Source organism: Ornithorhynchus anatinus, chromosome X3 (assembly GCF_004115215.2).
Source record: "Ornithorhynchus anatinus isolate Pmale09 chromosome X3, mOrnAna1.pri.v4, whole genome shotgun sequence".
Taxonomy (NCBI): domain Eukaryota; kingdom Metazoa; phylum Chordata; class Mammalia; order Monotremata; family Ornithorhynchidae; genus Ornithorhynchus; species Ornithorhynchus anatinus.
In genome coordinates, this window is record NC_041751.1 from 1,794,676 (window position 1) to 1,821,363 (window position 26,688).

The 26,688-nt window shown below is 47.6% G+C and overlaps 1 protein-coding gene across 2 annotated transcripts in view; it reads left to right on the plus strand.

Annotated features, from left to right (window-relative positions):
• Nucleotides 1–23,126, plus strand: part of ANKS6 (ankyrin repeat and sterile alpha motif domain containing 6) — a 35,302-nt gene extending 12,176 nt beyond the window's left edge. The window contains exons 8-16 of one of the 2 annotated variants that reach the window (XM_029054119.1): nucleotides 2,325–2,374; nucleotides 2,470–2,673; nucleotides 6,092–6,257; nucleotides 8,461–8,630; nucleotides 10,173–10,362; nucleotides 11,286–11,353; nucleotides 15,106–15,222; nucleotides 19,817–19,913; nucleotides 22,214–23,126. In XM_029054119.1, the coding sequence (XP_028909952.1) occupies nucleotides 2,325–2,374; nucleotides 2,470–2,673; nucleotides 6,092–6,257; nucleotides 8,461–8,630; nucleotides 10,173–10,362; nucleotides 11,286–11,353; nucleotides 15,106–15,222; nucleotides 19,817–19,913; nucleotides 22,214–22,263 (1,112 nt within the window). In that variant the 3' untranslated portion in view covers nucleotides 22,264–23,126. Of the gene's footprint in view, nucleotides 1–2,324; nucleotides 2,375–2,469; nucleotides 2,674–6,091; nucleotides 6,258–8,460; nucleotides 8,631–10,172; nucleotides 10,363–10,488; nucleotides 10,764–11,285; nucleotides 11,354–15,105; nucleotides 15,223–19,816; nucleotides 19,914–22,213 lie in introns of those variants that run through there. The other variant, XM_039910660.1, reaches the window with a different exon arrangement.
• The last annotated feature ends 3,562 nt before the right edge of the window (nucleotides 23,127–26,688 follow it).

A 26,688-nucleotide genomic window follows, 5' to 3' on the forward strand; every position in this document is an offset into this window, starting at 1 on the left:
GTGAGCCCCGTACGGGACGGGGACTGTGTCCAACCCAATTTGCTTGTATCCACCCCAGCGCTTAGTACAGTGCCTGGCACGTAGTAAGCGCTTAACAAATACCACAGTTATTATTACAAGCTGGTCAGATTGGACACAGCCCCTGTCCTGTCCAGGGCTCACAGTCTTCGTCCCCAGTTTCCAGATGAGGTAACTGAGGCACAGGAAAGTGAAGTGACTTGCCCAAAGTGGCCCAGTGGTGGAACCGGAATTAGAAGCCAGGTCCTCCTTGTCCTATCCGCTAGGCTCGCCGGGCTGTTTGGAGCCCGGGCTTGGGAGTCAGAGGTCAGGGCTCCGAATCCCAGATCTGCCACCTGTCAGCTGTGTGACTGTGGGCAAGTCACTTCACTTCTCTGTGCCTCAGTGACCTCATCTGGAAAATGGAGATGGAGACTGTGAGCCTCCCGTGGGACAACCTGATGACCCTGTATCTCCCCCAGCGCTTAGAACAGTGCTCTGCACATAGTAAGCGCTTAACAAATACCAGCATTTATTTTAGAGAAGCAGCGTGGCTCAGTGGAAAGAGCCCGGGCTCGGGAGCCAGAGGTGGTGGGTTTGAATCCCGGCTCTGCCACCTGTCAGCTGTGTGACTGTGGGCGAGTCACTTCACTTCTCTGGGCCTCAGTTCCCTCATCTGCAAAATGGGGATGAAGACCGTGAGCCTCACGTGGGACAACCCGATGACCCTGTATCTACCCCAGCGCTTAGAACAGTGCTCGGCATCTAGTAAGCGCTTAACAAATACCAACATTATTATTATTATTTGATGGTTTAAGGGTTCTAAACTGCTCCCCTCTTCCCCTCTCACTGAAATCCCTCCATCCAAAAGGAGTTGAAGAAAAGAAAAAGGGCGGAAGAGACCCCGATTTCACCTCTCGTGGGAGGCGGCTGGCTTGGCCACCGCTCCGGCCGATTCCCCCCTCAGGCCGGCCTTTCTACCCGCCGCCAGCGGCTTGGAGAGATGGCTTCAGATCAGGAAGTGAAGCCCGAGGCTTTGCATTCATAACGGGATCTAAAAATAAAGGCCGAAATTAATTTCAAAAGAGATTAGGGTTTAGCAAGAAATGGACCTTAGAGAAATTCAACGTTTGATTGGATTAGAACAAAACAAAACAAAAAAAGCTGCCGTTATCACAGTTCAGTTTCATTATCGAGAGCTCCGTGCCTCAGGCAGCAGAATTGTCTGTTTAAATTGGCCATCACAGAGGGTAGTCTGCTGTTGACCGTGGCGGCTGTGAAGCACGTAAAAACCAAAGGACCAGCTAAATCGATTGAATTTGGAAGTGTAAAGTTTTAATGAGGTTAATTTTTAATACCTTCTTGCCCTGGAGGGACTGGGTGTGGAGCACGGGGCCTCGCAGTCCAAAGAACCTGGGTTCCAATCCCGGCTCCGCCGCCTGTTTCTGGGTGACCTGAGGCAAGTCGCTTCACTTCTCTGGGCCTCAGTTCCCTCATCTGTAAGGTGGGGGTTTAATTCATTCATTCATTCAGTAGTATTGAGCGCTTACTATGTGCTGAGCACTGTACTAAGCGCTTGGAATGTGAGCCCCACGTGGGACGGGCACTGTGTCCAACCCGGTTTCTTTGAATTCACCCCGGCTTTTAGTACAGTGCCTAGCACATAGTAAGCGCTTAACAGATTCCACAAACACCACCACACTTCAGTGATTTAAAACACAAAAGGAAAACGTACTCTAAGGAAAGCATTGCTGAGGCGGATATGCTCCTTTACGCTTGTGTTCTGGGCACGTGGGGTTGTTTAGTGTCAATCCATCGATCGTATTTATTGAACATTTACTGGTTCTAATCCCGGCTCCGCCACTTGTCTGCTGTGTTGCCTTGGTCAAGTCCCTTCACTTCTCTGGTCCTCAGTTACCCCGTCTGTAAAATAGGGCTTCAGACCTTGAGCCCCACGGGGGACAACCCGCCTACCTTGCATCTACCCCAGCGCTCAGGACAGTGCTTGGCACACAGTGCCTAACAAATACCATAATTACTATTGAGAGCACTGAACTAAGCACTTGGGAGAGTAATTCAGAGTTGGGAGACGCGTTCCGCGCCCACAGTGAGCCTGCAGTGTAGAGGGGGAACACAGACATTCGTGTAAGTGAATAATTTGCGGAAATGTACAGAAATGCTGCGGAGCTCGGGGTAAGAATGGTGAATAAAGGGAGCAAATCAGGGTGACGCAGAAGGAGGGGGAGAAGAGGAAAGGAGGGCTTAGTCAGGGAAGGCTTCTTGGAGGAGATGGGCCTTCAATTCCATGTGTCCAATCTGCTTTTCAGGACCTAGTGCCTCGAGGGCCGACAAAGAAGACGCACTGCTGACCACCATGGTGAGAAAATGGAGCCCGTTCTCCACTCTTTCCTGTCAACTGTCTCCTAGCCCCTCCTAGAGCGGACGTTTTTCTGAAGGTCTCGTCTCTTTCAGTTACGAAACGGAGCTCCTTTCACCAGGCTCCCCAGCGACAAACTGAAAGCCGTCATCCCCCCGTTCTTACCGCCTTCCAACTTTGAGCTCGGACACGCGGACCGGACGAGGGGCAACAGAGAGGGCGAGGCTGAGCCGATGAAGGCGGCGTTGCCTCAGAGGGCGGCCAAGCCCCACCCGAGCAGCGGGGGAAACTCAGACGTGGTGAGCTCCCCGGCTGTATCGTCAAATGTTGGCTGTTGCCCCCTTCGGTGGGTCAGATGGTATTTATTGAGCGCTTCCTGTGTGAAGAGCATTGGCCTAAGCTCTGGGGACAGTAGAATTGGTAGACGTGACCCGTACCTTAAGCAGTTTACAATCTAGTGGGAAGATGTAAATAAACCATCCTGGCCTCGTATATGTATTAGTCCCTCGACTGAAGGAGAAACACAGAAGGCAGGAACTTTGGTAATCATTATGGTTTTTGTTAAACGCTTACTATGCGTCAGGCACTCTTTTAAGCCCTGGGGTAGGTACAAGGTCATCGTGGCGGACACGATCCCTGCCCCACGTGGGACTCACAGCCAAAGGAGGAAGGAGGACCGGGATTGAATTCCCATTTTACAGGCGAGGAAACCGAGACACAGAGAAGTTAAGAGTCCAAGGACTCACAGTAGGCAGGTAGCAGAGCCGGGATCAGAACCAGGTCCTCTGACTCCCAGGCCCGGGCTCTTTCCACCAGGCCAAACTGCGCCTCGTAGTTTGGCGGGGCTTTCTCTTCAACGGTTCGGTTTCACGGCGCGAGGTGGACGTCCGCTTTCTGAAGTCTGGGAGGCAAGAAAATGGAGGCGATTCCTGCCGATTGGAATTTCCGACCTGTAAGGGACTCCCCTTCATTACTTGCAAGGGGTATTACACAGCTCTTCATATTTGCTCAGGATAATTTGCACAAATATTTAAAATTGCATCAAGAGATGCAATTAGGCAGAAATTAGTTTCACCGCGCATTAGTGAACTCTTGAAAACTAATTAGGCAGTAAAATGAGAACTATGTTCTGAAATGTTAACACCGTCTTTTTATTCCAAGTATTGTTATGAAAGATTGAATCCCAATCTTCCTGCTTCTGTTAGAAGCAGCGTTGCCTAGTGGATAGAGCACGGGCCTGGGAATCGGAAGGGCCTGCGTTTGAATTCTGCCTTCGCCACTTTCTGCTGTGTGACCTTGGGTGAATCACTTTACTTTTCTGTGCCTCAGATACCTCATCTATAAAATGACGATGAGGACGGTGAGCCCAAGGGGGATATGGAGGGGGATATGGACTGTGTCCAACCTGATTAGCTTGTATCCACCCCAGCGTTTAGTACAGTGCCTGGTAGATAGTAAGCGCATACCAGACGCCATTTCAAAAAACGTGGTGGGACGGAGCGCGGATATAAGTGGTTTATGTAGTTCGTCCCCAGGCACGTTTTCTAAACCATTTTCTAATTTCCAGTGGAACGGAATTGAAACTTGGGCAGAATCACGCCAGTCTGGTTTGAAACCACGAGGAAAGTCTGGTAGAAAACCGGGCCGGGTTGAGCAGGTCCTTGAATCTTTTTGAGGCTGCTTTGACCTTTCGGTAAATATGGAGAGCTCCCTGGCCTCCTCAGTCTTGAGCTCTAATAACAGACTTAATTGCTGAACTACATTTTAACCTATGGCTGTGCCCTGAGGTCTCAGAAGCTTGGCAGGAGGGGGTGTAAATCAGCGGCCCGTGACGGGATTAACCATTGCCTAGTAGAGGTGGAACGGACGGTGTTACTGGTTCACTAGGGTGGAGGGGAGTTATTTTTTGACCACGGGTAAACGGGAAACAGCCCGTGGCATTGTCTCCTTGCTGCGGTCCCGGGTCTTCTCGAAGGATTGTCATGGATTTTGGGGGGCCCATCAATCAATCAATGGTATTTATTGAGTGCGTTTCTGTGTGCAGAGCACTGTACTAATAACTAGGAGGAGTCTAATAAAACAGAGCTGGTAAAGAAGTTCCCTGCCCTCAGTGAGCTTCCAATCTAGAGGGGGAGACAGGCATTAATATAAATGAAAAATTTATAATATATGATTTATAGATATGTACACGAGTGCTGTGGAGATGAGGGTGGGGTGAATACCAAATGCCCAAAGGTCACAGATCCAAGTGCTTAATTGACACAGAACGGGGAGGGAGCTGGAGAAAGGGGGTTTAATCGGGGAGGTCCTCTTGGAGGAGGGGTGATCTGATATATCAGGAGCTGGTAGCAGGCAGGAGCCCACCCTGATCCAAATCAATCAATCAATGGTCTCTGTTGATCATAATGTTACTTATTAAGTGTTTACCATGTACCAAGCACTGGGGTAGATACAAGTTAATCAGGTTGGACACAGCTCCTGTCCCACGTGGGGCTCACATCCTTAATCCCCATTTTACAGATGAGGGGACTGAGGCCCGGTGAAGCTAAGTGACTTACCCGAGTTCACGCAGAAGACATGAGGCCGAGCCGGGATGGGAACTCAGGTCCTTCTGACTCCCAGGCCCGTGCTCTATCCATTAAGCCACGCTGCTTCTCACTGAGCACTATACTAAGTGGTTGGGAGAGTACAGTTCAGTGGGGTCGGGAGACGTGTTCCCTGTCCAGAAGGAGCTTAGTCTGGACGGGTTCGATACGGCAGAATCGGTAGACAGAATCCCTGCCCTTGAGGAGCTTAAATCGTTACAGAGTATTTCTTAGATACGAGCAGGAGTGAACGACCCCAGAGGGAGTCAGGTGCCGTCCAGTCTCGGAGCTCAAGCTGAGGCGTCCTCTGTGTTTCCGCCTTTCGCGGGCCCTCAGTTCCCCTTAATAATAATAACTGTGATATTTTCCAAGGGCATACTATGTGCCAGGCACTATACTTAGCAGTGGGGTGGGTACGAGCAAATCGGGGAGGATACAGTCCCCGTCTCCCGTGGGGCTCCCAGTCTTAATCCGCATTTTACGGAGATGGGAATTGCCCAAGGTTGCACTGGTTGCATTAGAACCCAGGGCCTTCTGACTCCCAGGCCTGGGCTCTATACGCTCGGCCATGCTGGTTCTCCCTTTTATCCGGGAGAGCAGTAGTTGGATCTGGTCAAGTGCAAGGGGCCTTTCCTCTGGGATTCTATAGGGACCTGGATTAGCGTGGCTCAGTGGAAAGAGCCTGGGCTTCGGAGTCAGGGGTCATGGGTTCGACTCCCGGCTCTGCCACTCGTCAGCTGTGTGACTGTGGGCAAGTCACTTGAATTCTCTGTGCTTCAGTTACCTCATCTGTAAAATGGGGATTAACTGTGAGCCTCACGTGGGACGACCTGATTACCCTGGATCTTCCCCAGCGCTTAGAACAGTGCTCTGCACATAATAAGCACTTAACAAATACCAAATACCAACATTATAATTACACCTCTGCGGATATGTACATAAGTGATGTGGGGCTGAGGAAAGGGTGAATAAAGGGTGCAAATCCAAATTCAAGGGCGACGCAGAAGGGAGTGGGAAAAGAGGAAATGAGGACTTAACGGAAGGCCTCTTGGAGGAGATATGCCTTTGAAAATCTGCTTTTATTAAGCTCTAACCTATCTGAAAGAAAGAAAAAGGCGTTGTCTCCTTTCAGGCATCTGTCAGTCGAGGAGCAAGGGCAGTTAAATTTCCCACCGTTTCGAGAAGTCCAGCTTCCTCCTCCAATTCAGGCAACTTCAACCCCTCCCCACATTCTTCTGGGGGCTCCAACAGCATCGGCGGAGTCAACAGGCACGGCGGCGAGCTGCATAATAGATCAGGTACGTGTGAGGACTATAATGGTTTTAGGGTAAATACTGAAGAAAACAAGTGTTCTTTCTCTCTTCAAACTGATTGCAGCTCCCCTGGCTAGCCTTAGAGCAGACTTACCAGGCAAGGAGAAAAGAGAAAAAGGGAAAAAAAAGGCTTTCTAACATCGGATATCCACTCCATCTCTCTCATCTACCAGGCCTGTGTCATCATCACAGAAGAAAATTCGGTTAATTTGGCAAGATGTGACCATCACAAACTATGTACCCTGTTTTCTACGTGTTTTGTAAATTAATGGTTCTTGGGTTTGTCCCAGTGTTATTACAGGGATTGGAACCAAGTTGATTGGCCTTTAATTTTCCCTTCTTTGTTCCTTTTTTTTTTTTTTTAATCGAGGCTTTGTTTGGCCTTTCCTGCCTTTGAGAAACTCAGTAGGGCTCTGTAAATGATCAAAAAATGATCCACAGTGTCTCCGACTAATTTCTTTTGTCCCCGAAGATGCAAATAGCCACGGATAATAGATTTTGGAGAAAAGCGCAAACTAATCGCATCTGCTAGGCTGGCGGAAAGGATCGTCTGCCCACGCCTCAAAATCTGTGTGGGTAGGCAGTGTGTCTACCCACTCTGGGACGTTGGCCCAAGCACTTAGTACAGTGCTCTGCACCCAATAAGTGCTCAGTAAATACAGTTGATTGATTTAAACATCACAGCTGTCTTCTCTTTTTTGGACTAGACTTCTTGCCCTCTCATTTCAGGTGTTACCTGTTTTTCTTGCAATTAAAGCATTAAGAGATTTACTTTTTTTGACATTTATTTTTGGCAAATCCTCCCATTTAATAAAAGACAGCCTTTTCCTGGTTCTTCTTTTAGGCCTGCATTAAAATAATATTCTCCTATTTTCTTTCATGTCTATGCAAATGGCTTTCATCTCTTGCTTTGACTTCCTGGATCTTCCCCCTTCAGATCCGTGCTATTGTTTTGCAGTCGGTCGATGGTGTCTATTGAGCACTTGCTGTGTGCAGAGCACTGTACTAAGTGTTTGGGAGAGTACACCACAACAAAATTGGTAGGCACATTCCCTGCCCTGAAAAATAGATCATACGCTTAAGAAATATGTTTATTATCCAAAGTGACTAAAGAACCTAGGAGTTAAACCATTGATAATCTGAAGAATTGGATTTGTGGATTCTGCCAAAAATTAAAAAAGAGTATTCCTTAGCTGTCTCCACACGATCATGATGTCTATGAGGTTTCCTGTTTTCTATTCAAACACCCGCTCTCCCTTTTTTATCTCCATCCATTGGATTTTTATGCCACCCCTTTTCTTGCCTAAATCAGCACTGCTATCATTCATTTATTCAGTCGTGTTTATTGAGCGCTTACTGGGTGCAGAGCACTGTACTAAGCGCTTGGAAGTACAATTCGGCAACAAAAAGAGACAATCCCTAACCCAACAATGGGCTCGCAGTCTAGAAGCGGGGAGACAGACAACGAAACAAAACAAGTGGACAGGCATCAATAGCATCAATATAAATAAATAGAATTATAGATATATACACATCATTAATAAAATAGAATAATAAATACATACATACACAAGTGCTGTGGGGTGGGGAGGGGGGTAGAGCAGAGGGAGCCTACGGTCTCTCCAAACCTTTCTTTGCCTTTCTATAAACTGCAGTCTGCTGCCTCACTGAGATGTAAAAACTCCCAACCTTAAACAGCTTTCTAGTTCGAAGGGAAGAGTGAATCCCGATTTTTTTGCCTTCATCCATCTGCACGGCCCCATCCGGCTCGAAATTCAGCTTCCTGTTTTAAACCCTCTTAAATTTCTCTCTCCTTTCTCATTTTTCCTCTTGCAATTGTCATTGCTTCAGTAAAAGTTTTAGGAACCCACCATCTTTCCAAATTACATTATAAGAACTGAAATTGCAGCTTTCTAATTGACTGAACATCCTCTGACTCTATCCGTTGAAATAAGCTTTGGTTTGGCATTTTATAATTTACACGTTGAAGTGGTAAATTCTATTGCCTTTTATATATCTTTGGTGAATTGAGAAAAATCGACTCTTCAAGTGGAAACGAGCATTATTATGCCATCTTTAAATTATTTGCCGGAATTGATTTATAACGTGAAATATATTGGTGGGGGTGTTTGTGAGGGTTTTCAGTAAAGCGTACCCGTTGCATAAATGTTTATTTATAATTCCTTAGGTGGCAGCGTAGATAGCGTTTTGTCCCAAATTGCAGCGCAGAGGAAGAAGGCAGCAGGATTGTGTGAACAGAAAGCCAGTCTCCAGGAGAGTCCAGTCGGCCCGGCTCCTGGATCCCACCTTCTTGACCTCCAGGATCCCCAGGCCGCTGGCAGCCCCACCTCCCTCAAGGTGTCTTTGGACTTGCGCTTCCATCTTGCCAGAATCTCTAACGCTTCTGAGGGCTGATGCTTTGGGTAGCCGGGAAAAAGAGAAATATCTCTGGGAATCGAAGGCTCATTCTGTGGTGCGAAAACCTTTCGGGACAGCCTCGGACCCAAGACCGCCCTGCCCCCCCCGCCCCCCCCGCAGGATGTGGAAATCAAAATGAAAAGTTTGCTCACTGGAAGATTACTTTCCTTCCACGCAGCGTGAGGTTCAGCTCTGGCTCAACGTAGAATCCAATCCAGCATGTGCATGGCCTACTCTGGTGATAATATCGCTCCGATGATCGCGTTTCCCCACCCCTCTATCCTCTGCCCATGAGTTCTCGTATCTTAAATCTTTTTTAATGGTATCGGTTTAAGCACTCTGAAGGTGTCAAGCACCGTTCTGACCTCCGGGGTAAATAGAACCAACCAGTCAGGTTGGACACAGTCCCTGTCCCACATGGGGCTCGCAGTTTACTTAAGGAGAGAGGTTTTGAATCCCCATTTTACAGTTGAAGAAACCGAGGCTCAGAGAAGTGAAGTGACCTGCCTAAGGTCACACAGCAAGCGATTGGCAGAACCGGATTAGAACCCAGGTCCTCGGACCCCCAGGACCACGCTCCTTCCACTCGGCCACGGTGCGTCTCGTAAATGCGACCGAGGAAGGTGATCATCTTTCTTTGAATTTCGAAAATAGCCTCCTGTTCTTCCACCCTTCCCCGGAATTTCCTGGGCTTAACTGGTGCCTTGTCCTTGCTGGGGATAGTATTGCTGGAAGGTGAGTTTGTAGCAGCAGCTGCAACCGGGGAAGTAATTCTCCCAGTGTAGTATTTTGTGCATTTTATTGCACATCCTAGGTGCTGGGCTGGTTCGAGAAGGCACATTTGAAGCACAAGGCCCCACCCATCATAAATTTACAGTTAAGGGTGGGGGCAATCTACAGAGAGAATAACTATTCTCATATGAGACAGGGACTGTGTCCAAACTGATTTGCTTGTATCCACCCCAGCGCTTGGTACAGTGCCTGGCATATAGTCAGAGCTTAACAAATACCACAATTATTATAATTATTATTAGGGAGATCACCGGGCCCACAGTTCTCAACGAGGAGGCCCCCAAGATCACTGCTGCCCAGATAATGGCAGAAGGGGTGAAGGAGAGGAGGTAGAAGAGCTCTGGTCTTCCACCCGTTCCACCTCCAACTGTGGCTTCTTTGCTGATGGCCACGTTGGCAGTGGAAAGCCTCGATGACATTCTGAGGGGGCTCAAAATGGTGTCCGCCAAGGGAGACTGATGAAGGGAAATTAGAAAAGCCGCAGGTCTCGTGCTGCTAACTTCTGGCCTCTGCTCCCCTTGGGGGATCTGTCTGCCTCTGGCTGAGGTGGTTCTATCAGTCACTCCATCCATCGTATTTATCGAGCACTTACTGTGTGCGGCACACCGTACTAAGCTCTTGGGACAAAACAATTTAACAGACCCGGTCCCTGCCCACAGAGTATACCAACTATTCTTTGCTCCTTTTTAGCCTCAGAAGTTGGAGACAAACAGAAGACCCCGGTCTGGAACCTCGTCCACCTCCAAAAGCACGTCTCCAACCCTCACTCCGTCCCCGTCCCCGAAGGGACACAAGGCAGAGTCTTCAGTGTCCTCGTCGTCCTCTCAAAGGCAGTCCAAGAGCAGTGGTGGATCTAGCAGCGGGACCGTCACCGATGATGGTCAGTCGGCGGGGATATGGGCACTCGTGTGTGTGTGGCTTTTGTGAAGTGCTTACTGTTCACTGGGGTAGATACAGGCTGATCAGGTCCTAGAAATCTGAGCATTTTCTCCTACTTACCTCCTAGGCTCCCTCTTTCTCTCCACTTCTTTCTTTCCACTCTTATCTCTTTGCGGTCTTCTTTGCTGCCCTGTGACTGAAGAACGTCTTCCTCCAAGCCAGTATCCTTTCTTCTCTGAAGTTCTTCGGAGGTTAGTAACGGTTGAGGTGCCTCTTTACTCTGAGATTAAACTCTCTTGTCCAGAAATGGTTCCGTTTCTCTTCCCGGAACAGGCTGACAGGAGAAAGCTGAGTTGACTTTGATATTCAGGTAGCCAAGGTCACTATCGTTGATCAAAAATTAGTGACAACAGAAAGGTTTTTTTCAGGGGCAGACGTGGAGATTTTAAAGTATTTGTTAAGCACTTACTATTTATATGTCTAAGCTTTGGGGTAGGAAGAAGGTAATCAGGTCAGGCACAATCCCTGTCCCACACAGGGCTCACAGTCTAAAGTAGGAAGGTGGACAGGTTTTGAATACCCATTGTCAGTTGAGGAAACTGAGGGACAGACTAGTTAAGTGACTTGCCCAAGGTCACACAGCAGACAAGTGGCAGAGCCAGGATTAGAACCCAGGTCCTCTGGCTCCCAGGCCCCTGCTTTATCCATCAGACCATGCTGTCTCCAGTTCTCAGTGTTAAGAATGTATTCATTTTTCTGGTAGATTGTGGTATTATCAAATGAGTAATAGGCTTGAACTTGATCATGACATTTTAATTACTCTAGTCCAAAGCGTACAGGTTTTAACATAACTTTTTAATGATGCAGTTTGTTTCATTCTCAAATTATTAGTTGTTTTGAACCCTTTCTCCTTTCCTCTTGAAGATGAATTGACCGGAATCCTCAAAAAGCTGTCCCTTGAGAAATATCAGCCCATTTTTGAGGAGCAGGAGGTAAGCGTTTTTTAAAGTCATTCCAATTTTGGTGTGTTCACGTGTTCTGCCATAACACCTGTTTTCACTGCACACTTTGGTTAGCGTGCTTTTAGGGGATGTGGGTATGTTCTTCCACCAGTATGTTGCCTATCTGGATAGAATGGGTTTGCGATGTAGGAAAAAAATCAGCCTTGCGCATCCCTATGGCATTGATCATGGTGTCCATGTGTTCCCATGTGCCAAAAAAAAAAAAATTAACAAAAGCAATAAAAATATATTAAAAACAGTGATGAACGGACACAGTGTGTGATCAAGTAGGAATGTAGACCGATACCAATAATAAATCTGAATAAGATTTTGTTCACGTAGACATGGACATTTTGTAATTTTCAAAACAATTGTCTTTCACAACCTACTCGGCAAAAAGGCACATTACGATTGCTAACCATTTACATATCTGGCCTTATCTATGCCTAACAGATCTGTCATTATCTAAGGCTAAATTGAAGTGGATTTCAATCAACACTCAAGTCAGACAAAATGTTTCACAGGAGGACTGTAGGGAAGGGGGTGTGTAAGCCAAAGTACAGCATTCAGGTAGTAAAATTGAATGACCGTTTCCTTCGTTTTAATGGGATGGTAGTACGCGAGTCAGGGGAGTTGCATGTGCGAGTGTGTATGTTTTTGTGGGTAGAGTGTGTCGGGGGAGAGCATAAGCAAAGGCTGGAGTCCTAAAAGGGAGAATGGGGAGGTTTGATCCGAGGGGATCAATCGATCAATTGATTGTATCAGTCAAAAGTATTTATTGAGCACTTACTGTGTGCACATCACTAGAGTTAAGTATAACAGAGTTGGTAGACACATTCCCTGTCCACAATGACCACGTGAAGGGGCAGAGAACTATGAAGGAGATGACTGGTGGAGAACCTTGAAGCCAATGGTCCGAAGTTTTTGTATGAGGAAGCGGGACGTGGGTAGCCATAGAAGGTTTGGGGGAGGAGAGAGAGGTGAGCAGAACGACATTTTAGGAAGATGATCTCTCTCTGGGTTCGGAGTGTAATATAGGTCAAAGGCGGGGACGGGTGGAGGGAGGAAAACCAGTTAAGAAACTGATGAAGTAATATAATCCAGTCTAATCCTTGAGCCCGGGCGGTGGTCTAATCCTCGAGCCCGGGCGGTGGCCATTTAGATGGAAAGGAAGGGGTGGCTCTAAGAAACAAGGTGGAGAAAGAAAGGAGCAGGATTTCGTAACATACCATGTGAAGGTTAAAAGGTCAAAAGGATCTAGCCTCCCCTAGACTGAACTCCCCTCTAGACTGTAGCTACTACTATGTTCCCTCTAGACAGGGAACACGCCTGTCGACGTTGATGATGTGTACCCTCCCAGGTGGCTTGTACGCAGTAAGTGCTCAGCAAATACCACTGAATCTGTTGACCCCGAATGATGATATTCTCCCTACCTTCAAAGTCTTTTAAAAATCACATCTTCTCCTGGAGGCCTTCTTCCCCAACCAAATCCTCTTTTCCCCAACTCCCTCTCCCTTCTGCATCACCCTTGAACTTGGATTTATTCACCCCACCCTGAACCCCACAGCACTTCTGTACCTAGCCGGAATTGATTTTAAAGCCTGTCCTACCTGTTAGACTGTATTAAGCTCCTTGAGGGCTTGGGAATGCCTCTGCCAACTCTGTTATACTGTACTCTCCCAAGCGCGTAGCACAGTGCTCTGCACACAGTAAGTGCTCATTTAATGCCATTGATTCACTGATTAACTAGTGAAACCGAGGTATGGGTTTTGGGGGGGGTGATGGTGACAGTCGGGGAAATTAGGAGAGTGGAGTCCAAAACCTTTTTCCACACATCTTTTTCCACACATATGCTTATCCTTTCGGAAGTAAATTTTCCTTCCGAGATGTAAATTTGGGGTTTAAATTTCCCTCTTTCAGTCCATGACTATTCCCAGAACAGCTCTGGCCATTTTGTGGGTTGTGGGTTTTTTCAGCTAGCAACGGTAGCCACGCAACCAGAAGCCTGAGCTGAAATCTCATTGACTTTTCTTCAGTTGTGGGTCTGCTAGCTCTCCAGAGAAGGGTATTTCTCGGTGAATACGATCTTGCTTTCCACCATGCACAGATTTCTCAAGTTCTCAAAGCTGTTGTTCGGTGTCTCTGAATTAAACAGAATTTAAGGCATGTCATCACAAAGCAGTTTTTGGAATGGTTGAAACGATTAGAAGAGCCGAGCCTTCTTAAAATGAAATGGTGACAGTCCCGCCCCGCCATGAAGATTTCAGTCTGGAGTCTGAGGGAGGTAGTTTTGTAGCTCAGATATTTTCCATCTTTCGCCGGAACCCTTTTGGGCTACCGCTAATGTCAGCCCTTTAGAGCTAAGGGTTTCCCACGGCAATTCTTTTAAGTGTCGAAGCAGTCCCTCCATCAGCTACAGAGGTGAAGATCCTGATAGAATAGCCCCTTAAGTGATAGTGTGGCCAATTTTTGTTTTTATTTTGGGTATTTAAGCATTTACTATGTGCCGGGCACCGTACTAAGCTCTGGGTAGACACAATCTAATCAGGTTGGAGACCGTCCATGTCCCACGTGGGGCTCACAGTCTTACTCCCCATTTTACAGGTGAAGTAACTGAGGCACAGAGAAGTGAAGTGACTTTTCCAAGGTCTCACAGGAGACAAGGGGCATAGAGAAAAGAACTTTGGCTTGGGAGTCCGGAAACCTGTGGACGCAATCCCGGCACTGCCACTAACCTGCTGTGAGGTCTTACGAAAGCCACTTAACCTCTCTGGGCCTCGTTTAAATCCTCTAGAAAATGAGGATGAGATATCCGCTCTGAGTGTGAGCGTGAGCCGTACTGGGAGGGCGAGGATTGCATCTGATCCTGTTGTTTTCTAGATTACCCCTGTCCTTAGCACAATGTCTGTCACAGAGTGAAAGCACTTTAATTCCAAACTACCTAACTTATACTTAGAAATGAGGTTGAGGCTAGAGGGAGAACACACGTACATCTGGAGCTAAGCCTCTCGTCCATTTTTGCCACTGCTGGTTGAATCCAAAATCTGTCCTTCCATTATCTGCCTCTCTAGTTCTCTCCTCCCCTTCAGGGGCAGGCAGGGATTTCTGTGTTCCGATGTCTAATAGCATTATTGCCCCAATTATTCTGCCATTCACAAATGCCCTTAATTTAGTTAAAATTAGAAAGTTTGCCTGTGCAGCGGGAGTTTGACTGATATTAATTCCAGTCCCATGGGTTTCCTCAGCGATTTCATTTTAGGAGCCTCGCCAGAACCCAAACCGGTTAACCCGTTGGTTGAAGGAAACAGGCTGTTTCCCCAACAGCAGAGAAACAGCTTGGCCTAGTGGATAGAGCACGGGCCCGGGAAATCAGAAAGACCTGGGTTCCAATCCTGGCTCCGCCACTCATCTGCTGTGTGACCTTGGGCAAGTCGCTTAACTTCTCTGTGCCTCAATTACATCCTCTGTAAAATGGGGATTAAGACTGAGCCCTATGTGGAACAGGGACTGTGTCCCACCGAATGAACGTGTGTCTATCCCAGCGCTTAATTTAGCACTTGACACATAGTTAGTGCTTAACAAATACTATTAAAATATATATATATCTGTGTCAGCCAAACGTTTGACATGAAATTAGGAATTTAACAGGGTAAATTGTTTTCTTTTTCCAAAGCCAAAATATAATCGTCCCGAATTCACTGCTCCAGCATCTGAGAACGGTGTTCGATTCCCTTTCCTCACAGGTGGATATGGAAGCCTTCCTCACCCTTACCGACGGGGATCTGAAAGAACTGGGGATTAAGACCGATGGATCCAGGCAGCAAATCCTGACAGCTATTTCCGAACTGAACGCTGGCAAGGTATTACCGGGTAGATTGAGATTTTGGGGTTCCGAAACAGAACGTTGGCCACGCTGACCACCACAGTTTAGGTGCTCAGCCCATCCTTCTGTTTATATCTTTGGAGATTCAGACCTACCTCGGTGTCTGATCGAGGAGGGTAAATCGATGGCATCATTATGCAGATCTTCTGGAAATGACATTGTCGCAGAGGTAGGTAGAGGCCTCAACTCTGTAGACTACCCGGAAGACCCAGAATTACAAAGTTTTAGTCCTGATTCATTAGAAGGATGGGACGGGATGGCCCAGTTTTGCTCAGAACCCTCCCTTGAGGAGATTTCTCTGCCGATCAGTTTCCTTCCTTCCTGTTTCCTTTAACTGTGGAGGAAGTAGCTATTTTTCTGAAGATTTTCTCGTCGGTCTCTTCTCTCCTACAAGAAGAATCCCCGCCGAGTCCAGGGGAGAGAAAAGGGATATAACTGCTTCTCTATCCATTAGGCCATGCCGCTTCTCTTACCTTCCTATCCTCCTCACCCTTATAAGAATGTTGGTATTTGTTAAGTGCTTACTATGTGCAGAGCACTGTTCTAAGCGCTGGGGTAGGTACAGGGTAATCAGGTTGTCCCACATGAGGCTCACAGTCTTAATCCCCATTTTACAGATGAGGTAACTGAGGCCCAGAGAAGTGAAGTGACTCGCCCACCGTCACACAGCTGACAAGTGGCAGAGGCGGAATTCGAACCCATGAACTCCGACTCCCAAGCCCGTGCTGTTTCCACTGAGCCATGCTGCTTCTCGCTATCCGGTTGCAGCTATCCTTGTGGGCAGAGATCGCATCTATCTTGAGAAGCAGCATGGTCTAATGGTTCTAATCCCAGCCCTGCTACTTGTCTGCTCTGTGACCTTAGACAAGTCACTTCACCTCCCTGTACCTCAGTTACCTCGTCTGTGAAATGAGGATTAAGTCTCTGAGTCCCATATGGGACAGGGACTGTGTCCAACCTGATTTGCTTGTATCTAGCGCTTAACACATGCCACATTTATTATTGGTATTGATTATAATTTTCTACTTTCCCAAGCGCACTGATTGATTGGATCGCGCTTGTTGTATAAAAACTATGAGTTGCGTCCCAGCGCTGAGGGAGCTTTTCATATCCCCGTTCCTTTCCCTCTTCCCCATGGGGTCAGATTCAACCTCCTTCACCTACAGGGACCAACAAGGTGAACATCCCTCCATAGCTAAAGAGCTGGAGGCATGGGACATTCTCATGATGGTTCCATCCCAGAACATCACGGGTAGATAATGTTCCCCTGTGGTATTAGTCAGTCTGTCTTGCTGGTTGATGTAAGTATCTCCCCTGGTTCAGTTCTCACAGCCTTAAAAAAAAGTTGGACACTCCAACAATTAGAGAAGCAGCGCGGCTCAGTGGAAAGAGCCCGGGCTTGGGAGTTAGAGGTCATGCGTTCGTATCCCGACTCTGCCCCTTGTCAGCTGTGTGACTGTGGGCAACTCACTTCAGTTCTCTGGGCCTCAGTTCCCTCATCTGTAAAATGGGGATGAAGACTGTGAGCCTCATGTGGGACAACCTCATTCCCCTGTATCTACCCTGGTGCTTAGAACGGTGCTCTGCACGTAGTAAGCGCTTAACAAATACCAACATTATCATTATTAATTATCCTGAATCTCGCAGCCTTTGAGTCCTTCTCAGGACAGACCGGTCAACTCTCCCCCAATTAGACTGTAAGCCGGTCATTGGGCAGGGATTGTCTCTCTCTGTTGCCAAATTGTCCATTCCAAGTGCTTAGTACAGTGCTCTGCACATAGTAAGTGCTCAATAAATGCTACTGAATGAATGAATGAACCCGATTCATTTTTCTACCTCTTTGTCTGTTCTCGATACTTTGGACAGTGTTCTGCCCAGGTAGAACAGAAGCACCAGTCGATTCTCTTCACATTAATATGTGACCGTGGAATTGTTTTTGTCGTTTGGTGTAAGCCACACCCCTCTACCGGAGAGAACAGGGAGAGAGGAAATTACTGAGAGAGAAATCCCTGGAGGTGAGGGGTCAGGTAAACTGAGGCCCCTGGGTGATTCCAAATCCCATAGCAGTTCAGATGTAAGAGCGGCCGGTCTTTCAGGCTTCCATACACAGAGACCTAGCTGGGATTTGTAGGTGATCATAATAATAACAATAATAATAATAATGAGGATGATTTGTTAAGCGCTTACAATGTGCCGAGCACTGTTCTAAGTACTGGATTAGAAACAAGATAATCAGGTTATCCCACATGGGGCTCACAGGCTTCATCCCCATTTTACAGATGAGGTACCTGAGGCACAGAGAAGTTAAGTGACTTGCCCAAAGTCTCACAGCTGACAAGCGGCAGAGGCGGGAGTAGAGCCCACGGCCTTTGACTCCCAAGCCCGGGCTCTTCCCACTAAGCCTCGCTGCTTCTCGTGGCTTAGTGGATAAAGCCACTGTGACTATGTGACTGAATGAAGCCACAGTCTAAGTCAACAACCCCTCTTACTATATCTTTTACCCCTCTAGACTGTAAGCCCATTGTGGGCAGGGAATGTGTCTATCGTTATATCGTATTCCCCCAAGCACTTAGTACAGTGCTCTGCACACAGTAAGTGCTCAGTAAATACCACTGAATGAATGAATGTTACAGTTCATGACACATCACTTCTTGGAACCTTCCTATAATTCTCTTTTCTTTCTCCAGTCCAGATTTTTTTTCTCCTCGGGCACCCTTATCATGCAAAATAGACAATTGGAGAGACCAGTGCTGTGACTGACTAAAGCCTAGACGTGTTCATCATCACAGGAGTCCCTGTTACACCGCAGGGGTGAAAAAAAATCCAATTTCATTTTCTCAAATCACTTAGCACATGTTGCAGGAATGAGTATTAGTGTCACCTTCCATAAAAAATATACCTCTGGAATGGTAATATTTTTCACAGCACTTGCTCAGCCTGGTAACCCAAGATTTAGTGAGTGTTAGCTGCCTGCCTAGAGCTTATCTCATTTATTGAAAAATCAGGTCCTTGGGATTCTTTATTAAGTCCGGCAAGCCGCTTTTCCATCGGTTTCTCAGGTAGAATCCTGATGGTATTTCTCTGCTTATTTGACACGTTTGGGAAGTAGCGAGGCCTAGTGGAAAGAGCGTGGGCCTGGGAGTCAGAGGACCTGGGTTCTAATCCTAGCTTTACCTCTTGCCTCTGGTGTACCTTTGGGCAAGTCACGAAACTTCCCTGGCTTTCAGTGTCCTCACCTGAAAAATGGGGATTAAATATCTGTTTTTCCCTCCCACTGAGACTTTGAGTCCATTGAGGAACAGGGATTTTTTTTTGTATGGTATTTATTAATCACGTACTGTGTGCCAGGCACTGTCCTAATTTCTGAGATAGATACAAGCCAATCAGGTTGGACACAAGGGGTTCACAGTCTTAATCCCCATTTCACAGATCATTATCATTATCGTTATTGTTTAGAATTGAGCTTGAGGAGTTTTCCTCTCAGGGTTTCTCAAGGACGGGATGGACACCCGCCTCTTCCGAATGATTAAGATTTAGATTTGCGTGGATGATTCATTCATTCATTCAATAGTATTTATTGAGCGCTTACTATGTGCAGAGCACTGTACTAAGCGCTTGGAATGAACAAGTCGGCAACAGATAGAGACAGTCCCTGCCGTTTGACGGGTTTACGGTCTGATCGGGGGAGATCTCAAGCTCTCTCGAAACCCCATCTTCCCTCCCAGACCCATTCAGCGCTCACTTGTTGAGTAGACTTTGCACATGGTTTGTGCTCCAGAAACTCACCAATGAGTTGTGAATCACTTAAGATAGACTCTTTGCGTAATACATCTGTAGACGGCTCTCGACCTGGGCACCCCAAAACCCCAGTAAACCTCCATTTTTTCCTGCGCGTCTGGAGAATTATTTCAGACCAGTTTCTCCTGCCGACATCCTTTCTGGGCCCAGAGCTGAAATGACTGGAAACCCAGAACAGAAGGGAGATAGACGGGAGACGACTGACTCAGAGTGTTTCTGCCGCTTGCGGTCGTCTTTCAATTAGATCGCCTGCTTTTCCAGACACCCGAGCATCTTCCAGTTGAACATCAACAATATTATGCCAGTTGAATTAATAGCTCATACATTTCACCGAACATTCACTCTTCGCTGTGGGCAGGGAACGTATCTACCAATTTATTATATCGTACTCTCCTAAGGGCTTAGTATAACGCTCTGCACACAGTGAGCACTCAGTAAATACTGTTGATCGATCGATCAGTGTTCTAAAACCACATCTCCTTCCCCGACTAAGCTCTCATTTCCCCTACTTCCTCTCCCTCTACATCACCCATGCTTTTGAGTCTCTCTCCTTTAAGCACTTGATATTAACCCCAAAGCACTTGTGCGCACACCTGCGATTTATTTTAATGCCTGTCTCCAGCCTCAAGACTGTAAACTCCTTGTGAGCAGGGAACACGTCCATCAAATGTTTTGTATTTTACTCTCCCAAATGCCTAGTGCAGTGTTCTGCACACAATAAACCCTCAGTAAATCCCATTGATTAATGGATTGATGTTCTCTGTCTTTCCCAGGGACGCGAGAGACAGATCTTACAGGAAACTATTCACAACTTCCACTCTTCCTTTGAGAGTAGTGCCAGCAATACCAGATCTCCTGGAAACTTTCAATGTAAGTCATGCTTATATGGGGCTTAAAATCATGTGGGGATGTCTAGACTAAATGGAAGAATGGGAGAGAATAATTTAATTGAGAGCAGCAGGGTGGCCTAGTGGATAGAGCACGGACTTAGGAGTCGGAGGTACCTGGGTTCTAATCCCAGCTCCGCCCCTTGTCCTATGTGTGATTCGGGGCAAGTCGCTTCACTTCTCTGGGCTTTAGTAACCTCATCTGTAAAATGGGAATTAAGACCGTGAGCCCCATGTGGGACCTGGACTGTGTCCAACCCGATTACCTTGTATCTACCCTAGTACTTAGTTAGTAAAGTGCCTGGCACATGGTAAGCGCTTAACGAATGCCATTCAAAAAAAAAAAAAAGGAATTAAAAATAGAATTAGTGTTCATCGCGACTGTAAACTCCTTGTGGGCAGAGGTTGTGTCTGTCAAATCTGTTATCCTGTACTCTCCGCAGTGCTTAGTACAGTGCTCTGCACCCAGTAAGCGCTCGATAAATATGATTGATTGATTGAACACCTCCGCCTTCTGCTTGCAGAGTTTTGTAACAAGTGTTTGGGAACTACGATAAAAATGGGAAGACGGGCACCTTCCCTTGACAAATTGTCAACCTAATGGTTCAGACAGACAGTCAGAGCTCTTACACATGCAGTGGGAATAAGATAGAGAACCTAGATGCAACTGGTAACAAAATGAACGTTGAATATGGGGAATAAAGAAGCCGACATCCACGAGGGCGCTAGATGACTGATGGAATGAAGTGGCTGGGGTGGTGAAGCTACAAAATACCTGAAGGGGTGGGACAGCGTAAACATGAAATTCGTCACCAAATCCCCGCCTCCAGAACAAGGGGGCACCCACTGAAGCTTGAGATTTGGAGATTCCAAGCCACAAAGAAGAAATATTTTTCCTCCAGCAGCTAGGAAGCCGAAGGAATTTGTTCCCACAAGAAGATGCACAACTGAAGATGATCCAATTCCCTCTTGCACCTAAAGACAACTTCATGGCCAAGAAGTCCGTGATGGGTTATTAGAAGAGAGTTAAGGATTCACAGGGAAATGTGGGTCATATTTGGGAATGTGAGACGGTAGACCGTGAGCTTCCTGTGAGCCGGGAACACGCCTACTGACTCTGTTGTACTCTCTCAAGTGCTTAAGAAAGTGCTCTGCAATCATTCGTACTCACTGAGTGTTTACTATACGCAGAGCACTGTACTCAGCGCTTGGGAGACACAGTGCCACAGAATTAGCACGCGCCTTCTAATGTTCTTCACACTGTCACGCTCCCCTGGCAAGAATTGAATGCTGGGTCAAAGACGCCACTGATCTGACCCAGTAATGGCAATGGCTTTGTCCAGTTGTTACGTTTCTGTCAATCTAGACTCAACTCCTCATCTCCCCTCCTTAATCCATCTTCTCTTCCTAGCTTTCCCATCACTATTAGCCAGACCTCCATCCCCCCATCTTAGAAGTCAGCCACATTGCCTTAGTGGGAAGAGCATGGGCTTGGGAGTCAGGGGACGTGGGTTCTAATCCCGGCTCCACCACGTGTCTGCTGTGTGACCTCCTCTAACTTCTCTAAGCCTCATTTCCATAATCTGTATAATGGGGATTCAATACCTGTTCTTCCTCCTACTTAGTCTGTGAGCCCAAAAGTTTCCTCATGTTCCTCATTGAAGACAATGCCTCTTATTTAGGTCAGTGCTCTGCTTCCAGTAGGTGCTCAATAACCACTGTTTAATTAAATAGCACTGACTGACTTTTCCTACAGCTCTTGTCCTCCCCGCCCCATTTCCGGCTCACCCAGAGCTAGGGTCACAAAGGAGGCTGGTGTTGTAAAGTTTGACGTCTGATGTGCTGTAGAGCTAAAATGGGATAACTTTAGAAACAATATGATTGTCACTTGAAACTTCTATGTGTTTTGTTTTCGTTTTGGTATTTGTTCAGCCCTTACTATGCTCCAGGCACTGTAGTAAGCACTGGGGTAGATACAAGCGAATCAGCTTGGGCACGGTCCCTGTCCCACATGGGGCTCACAGTCTTCATCCCCATTTTACAGCCGAGAGAACTGAGGCCTAGAAAAGTGAAGCGGCTTGCCCAAGATCATTCAGCAGACAAGCGGCAGACCTGGGATTAGAACCCAGGTCCTTGTGACTCCCAGGCGCGTCCTCTACCCACTAAGCCACGATGCAGAGAACTGTGTGGACAATGCTGTGCCCACAGTACAGTGCATATGATGCTTATGTCGCGGTCTCTGAATTCTCGCTCTCATTGCCGACTGTTTTTCCCCTTTGGTAGCCCCAGCTTACTGGACGAGACCTCAGGAACCTGCCTCCAATAAAAGATAGCCGGGGCATCCTGGCAGCATTTAAGGACCCGAGGGATGGGCAAGGAGCCCCGGACGCCCGGATCAGCGCAGAGGGCAGAAACGGCAACACCACAGCTGACCGGCGCTAAGAGTCACCACAGACTGGCCGCTTTTGGGGGTGAGGAGGGGCAGACCTGGGGGCCGAAAAGGCCCAGGGACCGCAGACGTGGCTGGGAAGCCAGAGCCGGGAGTTAGAACCTCCCACCTTCGGGAAGGAAGATTATTCCTGACAAATGCTGCCCCCTCAGAGCGAAACCTGGCAGGCGGTAAAGAGGGTTAACGGATGTGAGGGCTCCGGTGAATGAAAAATGCTGTTGAGGTGTATTCTAGGTGGAAGTCGATCAGATCAGAAGTTCAGAGGTGTTGAGGGGGTATCCTCCTCCTTCAGTGTCTGAGTCCTGGCTAGTACTGGGCGAATCTTAAAGTCACTCCCTTCTCCAGTGCCGGGCTACTCGGTCATCCCTGGGAAGATGGGTTCAGTTTCCAGTCCCCCCCGGCCATCCGGGTTCTTCCCTACCTGTCAAGCTCGGGCCCTGGTTCATCCCTGGGACCCCCGGGCCTACTGGAGATCACCCTGATTGCCTCCTGGGTCCCCTTCACTTACCCATTCCCCCCAGACTCCTTAGAGCTCCCCTGGTCAGTCCTGGGCCGGGGGTCCAGCGGCCTCTGACACGGAAGCGTGGTTCACTCCCCTCAGATCTGCCGGTCATCGAGGATCTCCGGGCCCTATTGATCGGGCGGGTACCTTTGCAGCAAACAGAGCATCTTCCTCCAATTTTGAGAAGCAGCATGGCCTAGCGGCTACAGCACGGGCCTGGGAGTCAGAAGGACCTGGGTTCTAATCCCGACACTACCTCTTGTCTGCTGTGTGAAACGGGTCACTTCACTTCTCTGGGCCTCATCTGTAAAATGGGGATTAGGATTGTGAGCCCCATGCAGGACAGGGTTGTGTCCAACCCGATTTGCTTGTATCCACCCCAGCGCTTAATACAGTGCCTGGTACATAGTGAGTGCTTAACAAATGCCACAGTTTTACATCAGTAAAGCTGGAGGGATAAGTAAAGCATCTCTACATTGGAAAAAATAAACCAACACCGCCTCTTTTAGGATGTGTTGTCTGGCAAGAAACATGCATTTCAGCCGGAGGCCCGCGGGTAGATTTAAGATAAACTTGAAAGCATTGCCATGTACATGGCTTTCTCACCCTTCAGAATCGTTCCTCTGGAATTGAATCCAATCCAATCCTTAGTCTTCAGTGAGTGCTTACTGTTTGCAGAGCACTGTACTAAGCGCTTGGGACAGTACTATATTATGGATTTGGAATACCTAACCAAATTCAATTTTGTTCATAAAAACATGATAAGACTAGTTTGTGGTGGGTCCTCCTAAATCCAGCATCTTTACCTCTAGTCAGGTAAGATGGTGAAAAAAGAGTTGTAGTTCCTTCTCCTCCTTCTCTTTAGGATTAATAGAGCTGAAAGAAGCCCCGCCTGAAAGCCCTCTTCGCCTCACCCCCGCCCCAAACCATCTAGTTCTGCCAACAGTCATTGTACATAGCAGACAAGGTTTAGGAGGCTTTCGTTTCCATTCAGGAAGGACCTGGGTTTCAAAGAGATGGAGGCTTCAGAGATGACGAGGCCCATCCACAGTTTGTGTTTGTTTTTTCCCTGTCTGTGTCTATCTCTTTTTCTTTCCCTTGCTCTTTCTCGGTATCTCCCTGATTCTTTTTCTCTCTCTTAGTGTCTGTGTCTCTTTTTCTTTGTCTCTCTCTCTCTCTATCTCACATACATACTTTATCCCTCATCTGCTCCATGCATTGTTCTGTGTCCCAGCCAGGATCCCTCTCATCATTAATTCATTCATTCAGTAGTATTTATTGAGCGCTTACTATGTGCAGAGCACTGTACTAAGCACTTGGAGGAGACTTCTTGTTGGCTGGATACTTTTTTTTTTAAATGATATTTGTTAAGCACTGTTCTAAGCACTGGGGTAGATATAAGGTAATCAGGTTGGACACAGTCCCTGTCCCACATGGGGCTCACGGTCTTAATCCCATTTTACAGATGAGGGAACTGAGTTCCAGAGAAGTGAATTGATTGGCCCAAGGTCACCCATCAAACAAGTGGTGGAGCTGGGATCAGAACCCAGGTCCTTCTGACTCCAGAACCTGTGCTCTACCTACCAGGCCACACTGGTTTTCTCCTGTGTCTTTGAGCGAGCCTCAGCAACTCTGGGCAGGGGAGTGACTTTGAGGGGGGTGGATTGTAGACACTAGACCATAAACATGCCTAACGACTCTATTATAGTGTATCCCCCTGAGTGTTTAGTATAGTGTTCTGCCTTATGATTGATTGGACCAGGATTAGCCAGGGAGTTAGTTCTAAATGTCGTCAGAATGATGTGACGTGTTGGGTGTGTATATGTGGTAATGGGACCCAAAACTGGTTAAGACCAGAGATCATGGGAGGAGTTAATCTGGCCCTGCCTTTATGCCTCACGTAATAAAATAGGAAAAGACTGGATCCCAAGGAACAAAGCCTTGGGCCTTGGTCAGTCCCCGCAGTCGACCCAATGCTCATTCCATCTCTCAGTGGGATTCGTGAATAATAATAATAACTGTGGTATTTGTTAAGCGCTTACTATGCCAGGCTCTATACTAAGCGCTGGACGGATGGTATCATAAATAAATACAATTGATGAATTGACTGATGGATGAGAAGCCCAGACTGCTGCTCTGTGATTAGCTGAAATGGGAGGCCTTTAAATGCAGACGAAAGAAACGTTTAGACCCTACAAAGGAAAACCTCAAATGATGCAGCACATCCAGGCCTATTTGGGAGACGATAGTGGAGTTCAGACGGGTCTGGGTTACCGTCTTAGGACAAAGACTTCGGAAGAGTCGCAACCCACCAAGGAAGAAACGCAGAAGGAAGCAGACACCAGGAGCGACTGTTGAATGCGCAATGTGGAGGGGAATGTGTATCACACATCCGTCAGCTGCTAAAATCTCATCTTCATTAGTATCATCTTTCCACTCCAGTGGGGTCTCTGTCTCTGGTTCCGTTTCTCTCGCTCAGTTTTTTCTCTCATTCTCGCTCTGCCCCCTTCTGTATATGTATATATTCATGTTCTGAAGTAAAATGGAAGTCTTGTTACAAAAGAATTGTCTGCCTGTAACCTATCTTGTTTTCAAGCGCTCGGCATTTTCAGAATGAGCAACGCTCAACGCCGAGCGTTACTATTTTCATTATTCAATCTTTGCCCTGCTATTCCTTGTTTCTTTCCCCTGAAGCCTCACTGATTTTCTTTCACTTTCCAAGTCTCTTTTGCTTGCGCTCGTCAATCTACAATCATCAGCTGTGTTTTCTTTTGAAAGAGGCATTTACACCGATTCCGTGGAGGCTTTCGCACAAAAGCGTAGATGCTGAAATTCAGCGTCAGCTCAGGGGAAGACACATCGCAAGCTCCCGAATGAATCCAAACCCTCCTCGTCCCTCGGCCCCAGGAAGAGCGTGGAAGACTCCAGCTGCGCCGTCTCTTGGTCTGCTCCACGTCCTCCCGAGGGGACACCCAACCTGAATGGGGTAGGGATGGGGGACCTGATGACCGGCGGGAGTTGTCAGCGTGGGTCTGGGGCACGGAGGAGGAAGAGGAGGCAGCGGGATGGCTCGTCTGACCAGGTGAGTAGCTACCTCTCCCTCCCTTCTTTTCCTGGGGTAGCTCAGCAACGCTGGCCACCCCAGGTGCCCAGAAGTTCCTCCGGCCGCCACTCCGGGTTTACGGACATCGAAGGTTTCGTCTGGGCTTGACCGACATACTCGATTGTGGTTCATCTGTACAAACTATCTGTGAATTTAAGGACACGGCTGGCAATCTGGGGTTGGCGACGGCGGGCTGGTAAAGAATGACCCGATTGCGGTGGGATTTCCGCCAAGCCTGATGGCCCTCTCGGTATCATTCAGTAAATCGTATTTATTGAGCTCTTATGGTGTGCGGAGCACTGTACTCAGCGCTTGGGAGAGTACAATATAACAAGTTTGCAGTCTAGAGATGAGTGTACAATCTGTGTTCTGCCAGATGTGTTTTTCAGAGAGCCTTGACAGAGAGGAGCCGGGATTAGAATTTAGGTCCTGTGGCTCCCAGGCCCGGGCTCTTTCCGCTAAGCCATGCTGCTTCTTGCGGATATCAGCTCTACTAGCCCAAGGTTGGGCTGTTTGGAGGAGACCACCTATCCAGTTTGCCGGGAAGTCTGCCCTTAGTTGGCTGGATGGCAGCTTGTTCTTTTCAGATTAGAGGAGACTACCAGTCGCCAAACAATTCTGTTTGACTTGGACCCGGCCAATAACTCCCAGCCGGTTAGGCTGTCTAGCACCGGGGCCCGGGGGCTTCTGAGTCAGATCTCCCC